The following is a 7,510-nucleotide window of genomic DNA, read 5'->3' as shown; positions in this document are numbered from 1 at the left end:
TTCCTTTTTTTTTCAAATAAGTAATACATATCACAAATACATCGTCGCTTCTTTATGATAACGACAAGTGTGAGCCTACATAACTATTATTACCACTTGGAATAGACACTACACTACACTAAATATGAAGTACCGTGGAGGGCCCATATTCTGCGCATCTAAGACTTTTTCAATTTCAATCAGCTGTAACAAATTCCAAATCGAACCGATTTGGCTCAATTTTTGACTGCACATAGTTATTAGCTTTGTAAATGAGGGAAAAATATAATTCTTATACAAAACACTCAATTTATATGTAAAATCATGAAAATTCTAAAGTGTGTCTCTGTTCCTAAATCTGCGCACCCATTTTTGGAATGTTCCTTATTCTGCGCACTAATGTTCCTAATTCTGCGCACATGGGAAAAACTCTAAAAAGATAACATATTGTAATGAGAGCATGATTCAAAGATGAAATTCAATTGAATTCTTCATTTTCAACTTTTATACGACATTACGACCATATTGGAACTTTGCATGTCCTCAACATTGATACTACCTACTTTGATTACTAAGCAAAGGGAATTTTAATCATAATACACAAAAGGATTTTGTAGCATTATCGAATACTACTACGTAAAGCTTTTTAGTTATTCGCATATATTTTAGTAAAATTTACTTTCATTTCTAAAGGCAATATAAACTTTTTCGCCATGACAAGGTGGCACAATCTTTGTTTGCAAACTGAGACTTCTTTCTTGTCTAACTTCAGGGTTTCCACTGTTTAAGAAAATTCCATGTAAACTCACATCATATCTCGCATTTGACGAATGCTTGCATGAATACATAAAATTTCCCCCGAGGTTGATAGCAAATGTTTAAAACAAGTGGTTAGTCCGGTCGAACTATCAGATCAAAAATTCAAAAATCGTAAATTAGCCTACAAAGTTCATAAACTAACTTGTTGAGCCGTAATTACATTCACCGGATTGCTAGAAACATAGAATATCCTAGTTATAACTATAATGGCATTTATATGATGTTTGTTTATTAATTTATGTTCAAAACTTAGTGTTGAAATGTCTGCGCAGAATTAGGACCACCATTTAATACCGGTTCCTAATTCTGCGCACCTATGAAGAACAAGAAGATTAAAAAAAGAAGAAGAAAACTCAATTGTTTTTTGTCGATTCTGATTCCTCGAAGACAGCAGTACAGGATGCACATGGAAAAGCAGACATTCTCTTCATTATTTATTTCGCAAAATGCTTCAGCTCATGAAGCAACTTTTTAGCAGTTTCGCTAACGGACACAGATTTCAGGCAATTTACAGTACTTGCGACATCATTTTATTTTTTTACAAAATAATGATCGTTGATTTGAAATTTTTTTCTTCACAAACTTTTTCATTACTATTGAAGCAATATTCAAAAAATATATTTGAAGCTAATATTGAACTAGCGTCCATGATTTTGTGGTATATTCGAGAAAGTGCGCCGAATTAGGAACTGCGCAGAATTAGGGCCGGTCACGGTATTTTCTAATAAAAATTGAAAGCTAGTGTGCCCTACTATTTTGTTTATAGAGATTATGTGTATCAAAGATCGATTCAGTGGAAAAATAGTTTTATTTCTTTGTTTTTTAATTAGCTACACTGTTGAAATGGTTTGCTCATTTTATGCCATAAAAAAAAACAAGTATGAAAATCGTGTTTCACCTCTTCCCTATGGTATGGTAAGTGCGATAAGTCTGATGACCTTGCTTGCAGTTGGGTACCTAATAGTAAGCTTAGCTAAACGATAAAAGATTGATAAGCTTAGACTTAGACTAAGTAATGTAAAAAGTCATTATTATATTCCAAAACCATTCTATGGGGTAACTTGCAACAGTTGAAATTGACAAAACCTTCAATTATTTATCTTCATTTCACGATATTTTTGACAGAAATAACCGAAATGAATCATTTAATGATTACGTAACGCGTTCATTTTAAAATGACTTCATTTTTTACATTTTTTGCACGTGACCGTCCAACATTGTTAGGAAATACTGTGAGGTCGCCATTCACCGCTCATGCCCCATTCACCGCTCATTTTGGGTCAATCATACAAAAATGATCAAATGTTATTAAAGTATCGTAACAAAAGTGAATGTAACATGCTGTCACATCAAAAAACTTTCATTTCACCAAGTTTTTATATGGGTGTACCTGAAATCACGTTCTCAAAAAATATTTCTCACACTGCGCTGCAGGACAACATGGGAACTGTTCAGGGCAAACAGCAGAAGAAATATCAAACAGGTGAAACCCGTTAAAGATTCCATTTTGACAAAAAAGGATGAACTGAACGTCATGAATCATCAATACTTTGGTGAATAAAAGTTATTTTGTTTTTATAAATGAATTGTTTCTGTGATTCCATGAAAAAATAATCCAGTGAGCGGTGAATGGATCCATTATGAGCGGTGAATGGATGCATGAGCGTTAATAGGAGTCAAGAGATAATACATTTGAATTTTCATTTTTTCGAATGTAAACATATTTTACAATCGTTTTATATTTTTTCTATAATAAAAACATAATTGTTGAGTTGTTAACGTAAATTAAAGTGCAATATTCGCAAACGTCGATTTTAAATGTCATATACTTTATGAAAATGCCGTTAAATGGGCGGTGAATGGCGACCTCACGGTACCATACTTTGAAGTTTTATTCATATTTCATCTTGTTAAAACTTCAATTTAGTTTTTGAACGCTTCAAAACAATCACCAACATCAATTCTGAACCAAGTCGGGGCCCGTAGCGTAGTGGCTACAAGTTCACTTCATAAGTGGATGGTCACGGGTTCGATCCCAGCCCCGGCACTTGCAATTTTTCGTCAGTTGCTCTCTCCCAACAACATATTCCTTTCCTAGCAGTTTTGTGGCAATAAAGTAGCACTCGGGGTGCTTAAAACCCGAAACAAATTGTGCATTTGAAATGCTACATAACAGCTAATGACTTTTGAATAGCATTTTGTATGCTAATTAAAGGCGACTTAGCTTTCGAACTGCTATGCTAGGGCAGTAAGCACGATAAATGTAAATGTAAAACTAATGTACTGCTTATTCAAATGCTTATTGGTTACCTGGAAATTTATCATCCACTACCCGAGCAGGGAATGAGAACAAACCTATAACAAATTGATAACTCATTTTGTTATTGATAACAAAATAAAAACAAAACATGTTTTCGTTTCGAATTGTTTCTATTTAATATCAAGTTGAGATATAATTTTAGCGCAGGAAAGTTGGTCACGTGGCGACCATTTGGAATTATAGAACTTCAGAACGATCACCATTTTACTAAGTGCTATCCCACCAGATCATCTTCCGTCATCTGTCCCCGACAACGCACCAGATCTTCACCGTACGATAGATCCTCCAGAAATGCCGCGAATACCAGGTCCAAACGCATCATCTGTTCATCGACTCCAAAGCGGCATACGACAGTATCGACCGCACAGAGCTATGGAGAATCATGGACGAAAACGGCTTTCCTGGGAAGCTAACTAGACTGATTGAAGCAACGATGGACGGTGTGCAAAACAGCGTAATGGTTTCGGGTGAACTATCCAGCTTATTCGAGTCTCGTCGGGGACAGCGACAAGATGACGGACTCTCATGCCTACACTCTGGAAGGTGTAATGCGACGAGCTGGGCTAAACAGTCGGGGCACTATTTTTACGAAATCCGGTCAATTTGTGTGGTTTGCGGGCGGCATGGACATTATCGCCAGAACATGTGGAACGGTGGCAGAGCTGTGTACACCCGCCTGAAACGCGAAGCAGCAAAGGTCGGACTGGTGGTGAATGCCTCAAAAACAAAGTAAGTACATGCTGCCAGGCGGAACCGAACACGACCAGATCCGTATAGGTAGTAATGTGTCAATAGACGGGGATACCTTCGAGATTGTGGAGGGATTCGTCTACCTCGTATCCTTACTTACGGCTCACAACAATGTCAATCGTGAAATTCGAAGGCGCATCAATCAAAGAATAGTGAAACACAACTGCGATAACCAGATTTGAATAAGTTGACCCATCCGGATCACCGTGACAGGCTCCGCGGGGCCTCATTGGGGACACTTCTGACTTTCAACCTAGACATGCCATGCGACATACCAATCTTCATGATTTCGAATGACTGAGTCAGAAACGATAGACTGAAGTCTGTATCAACTAATGGCCACCCCAGAACATATCAATCTTCATGATTCCGAGAGAATGGGGCAGAAAATATAGACTGAAGTATGTATCATCTGATATACACACGAAATAATCACTTTTTAGCTATTTGGAAAAACAGACCCCACCCCCACCTTCTGACCCCAGTACAATCCGGAATATCTCCGGAATGGTCCCGGATATTACATGGCCACTTTAGTGTAATAATTAGCATCAATTTATGTTCGATTGAGGGTGACTTCAAAAAAATCGAATGAAAATTGATGAAATGCCAAAATTTTGAAAATGAGTTGTCGGGGTTCGGGTACGTGAAGGTTAATAAGAGCGATGATCCTCTACGGACACGAGACATGGACTATGCTCGATGAGTTGTGGCGGAGAAGGGTAAATCACGAGCTTGCGGTAAAACTTTACGGCGAACCCAGCATCCAGAAGGTGGCCAAAGCCGGAAGAATTTCTGTGAGCAAGGCCGTGTAGCGCAGAGAGCACGATGGGCGTGACTTGACGAGCATTGGACGTGACCGAGAATGGAGAGCAGCAGTCACAAACCGAGCATTGAGGCGTACTATTGTCGATTATGTCCAATCGGCAATTTACATCTTGGCAGCAAGACTGGCAGCAAGATTAGCTCAGAACCGGGACCAGTAAAGAAGGATTCTTCGTTCGGCGTAGACGGAGCGGAGCGAAATGTAGCCCACAATAGTTGTTAGTTCATTTCGTTACAAAGCAAAAAAAAAAAAAAAATACGCCGGACGCCAGAAAATAAGCGTGACGTAATTTATGGACGTTCCCTAAACGGCTTTCTCACATAGTTCCTCAAATGGGATTTTCGCAACACTTTGATTTATTATACAACAAACCTAGTAGCGTATCATAGAATAGTACAAATATTTACCGGTTTTTCTGTACTCACCAATAAGCGCGTCAGACTCTACCTTGGGCATTCCCTTTATCTTACTTAAACATGTCGAAATGGTGTCCTGGATCCTTGGTAGCATGGTTCTTCCCTCGCCGCACAGGTAGAGCTTGGTGTTATCCTCCAGCAGGAGCTTGACGAATTCCTCTTTCTTGTCTTCGATGATGTCCTGCACAAATTTGTAGCGACTGTCGGCGTCCCGGGAAAATGCCTCGTACACCTTATCGAGCACTCCCAGCTGAATGTACTGCTGAATTTCGTCCTGCATCAAGTAGTTGCGGTCGCGATGCCGACAGCCAGTCAAAAGCAAAGCCGATCCCAGCTTAGTTTTTTTGTTGAACTGCTTGGCACGCTTCCGAAACTCAAGGAATCCCATATATGGCGAAATACCCGTCCCAGGTCCGATCATTATGATGTTTTTCTCCAGATCTTCCTCCCGATACTGAAAAACTGGTTTCACCTGCCGTAGGTACATATAAATGTACTTATCGTAACGAGCTGCGTACAGAAGCTTGTTTTCCAGCATGGTGGTCGTGATGCCAGTCCGACCGTCGTTTAGCATAGCGAACACGATACGGATTTGGTTTCCCCTGTCGTAGTTCGCTATTGAGTACGGTCTGGCCTGCAAGCGCGGGAAATGCTCGATCAGCATGGCAAGCGATGGACGGCATGAGGACAGGATTTTAAGCAGATGCATAAAATTCATCTCGTTCTTTAGGACGAACTCATTGTAGAATGATGCACCCTCCTTGGAGGCCAGGATTTCAAGTAGTCTTTTTTCACAGGGATCCGAAGTATAGCTGGCTAGCACTTGCAGGGTCATCTAAAAAATACAATAAAAATTGTGTAGATATTCATTTTTTTTTCTTCTTAGCGTGAAACAAACTGCTACTGCTGTTTATGCTAAAAATATTTAATATTTGACCCTAATATTAGAAACTGTGTATTTTTACATTGTCCCACAAATGATCTTTCAAAAGAGGATAAAGATTCTTCATCTGCCATTAATCTACTAGAGCAAAGTGTAAAACCAAAAGGCTCTTGATTTGAATTTTCAAAGTAAATTTACTTATATTATAAATTTTCTTGTAAAGGCCAGTGATGCTTATGATAAGCATGCTGTATCAATTGCCAATAATACTTACTTTTCGTGGAATGATTCTGAAATCTAAGCACTCGGTCAGCAATCGCCGCGGCGTAATAAACTTAGGAACATACGGCGGCAGCTCCGGATTTTTCTTCTTGACCGGTTTGGCCAGTTTGACCTCGAAGACGCACTCGGCTATTTCGGTGAGGTGCATCCGGTCCAGGACGAAATTAACATCTGCGGCCAAATTCTGCGCAAGGATGCCAATAACATCTCCGGGAAAATAATCCGGCATGTTCTGGAAGTTCCGTATGAGGGATTAGAAACATTTAAGAAGGCTTTCAGCAATAAGCACCAAACAACCCGCTTACCGGAGGCTCCTTGATCGAAACTTCGTAAACAGTTTTCACTCCCTCTCCTTCGGCAAGCACCTTGTAGCTGAGTATACCGGTTTTGAATACGGGTCCCGTCCCGAACGGTTGCTTTGCGTTGCATTGCAAATGGTCTGCAATCTGTAAATCAGTGATTATAAAAATTACGATCTTTCGAAAAGCTATCAGCTCAGCTCGGCATTTTTACTTACCACTTGACCATTCTCAGAACGGATGGTTTCGATGTAGTGTACGGGCAATTTGGGCAAGCTTAGGGTCGTGTTTTTGAATTGCTCTATAAAATCCATATTCCAGCTGTGGCGCAAACTTTTAAAAACAAGGTTTAATTAAACTTTTCCAAGAAAATTTTATTAATTTCCCAACGCAGATCACTGACCGCCACCAATCACTCTGCTGCAGTTTTGTTTGTTTGGAAAAAAGCGTCCCGGCGTCGTCGTCGTTAGCGTCCTGTCATTAAAACATCGTACGACCTAGGATACGTACGACGCACGACTTCAAAAACATCGCAAGTACACACTAAATATGAAAGTATAGACCACCTCACGGCGAAATTCTATCTCTTTCGCTCTTTCAGAGAGTTTGAAAACAACAGGACCAGTACCTGTCAAATTTGACAGGTGTTGGTCCTGTTGTTTTCTAATTTCCCATAGGAGAGAAAGAGAGCGATTTCTTGATGACGTCACCGTGCAATGGGCAATTCGCGACTACGAAGTTGTCGAATGTGCGTGAAGGTTTACGTGAGAAAAAACGAGAGGGAAATATTTTTTGCTTTTTTTTCACGCACATTCTGACAGTTCCTTACGAGGTTTTTCATTAGAGCGACAAAGAGTTGGAATCTCTTTTACCTTCGTAGTCGCGAATAGCTTTATGGCCTCAAATACACCAGAACCACAGAGAACAGACATCCAC

The 7,510-nt window shown here is 39.8% G+C and overlaps 1 protein-coding gene across 1 annotated transcript; it reads right to left on the bottom strand.

The window, feature by feature from the left end:
• Positions 1-5,003: 5,003 nt before the first annotated feature.
• LOC109406154 (methionine synthase reductase) lies at positions 5,004-7,003 on the bottom strand. Its single transcript, XM_019679222.3, has 4 exons — positions 6,793-7,003; positions 6,581-6,721; positions 6,268-6,507; positions 5,004-5,945 (listed from the first exon to the last, which is right to left on the bottom strand). The coding sequence occupies exons 1-4, from the start codon at positions 6,886-6,888 to the stop codon at positions 5,067-5,069; spliced, it is 1,356 nt and encodes a 451-aa protein (XP_019534767.2). The 5' UTR covers positions 6,889-7,003; the 3' UTR covers positions 5,004-5,066.
• Positions 7,004-7,510: the final 507 nt, after the last annotated feature.

Source organism: Aedes albopictus, chromosome 3 (genome assembly GCF_035046485.1).
Source record: "Aedes albopictus strain Foshan chromosome 3, AalbF5, whole genome shotgun sequence".
NCBI classification, from domain to species: Eukaryota; Metazoa; Arthropoda; class Insecta; order Diptera; family Culicidae; genus Aedes; species Aedes albopictus.
This window is presented reverse-complemented; position numbering and strand designations above follow the sequence as displayed.

Bases quoted from the DNA above. Each gene is read 5' to 3' on its own strand.
- LOC109406154 (XM_019679222.3), bottom strand. From the start codon at position 6,888: ATGGATTTTATAGAGCAATTCAAAAACACGACCCTAAGCTTGCCCAAA. The intron at 6,722-6,792 runs GTAAGTAAAAAT...ACTGATTTACAG, and splicing joins GTTCTGAGAATGGTCAAGTG to ATTGCAGACCATTTGCAATG. The intron at 6,508-6,580 runs GTAAGCGGGTTG...CGGAACTTCCAG, and splicing joins TTTCGATCAAGGAGCCTCCG to AACATGCCGGATTATTTTCC.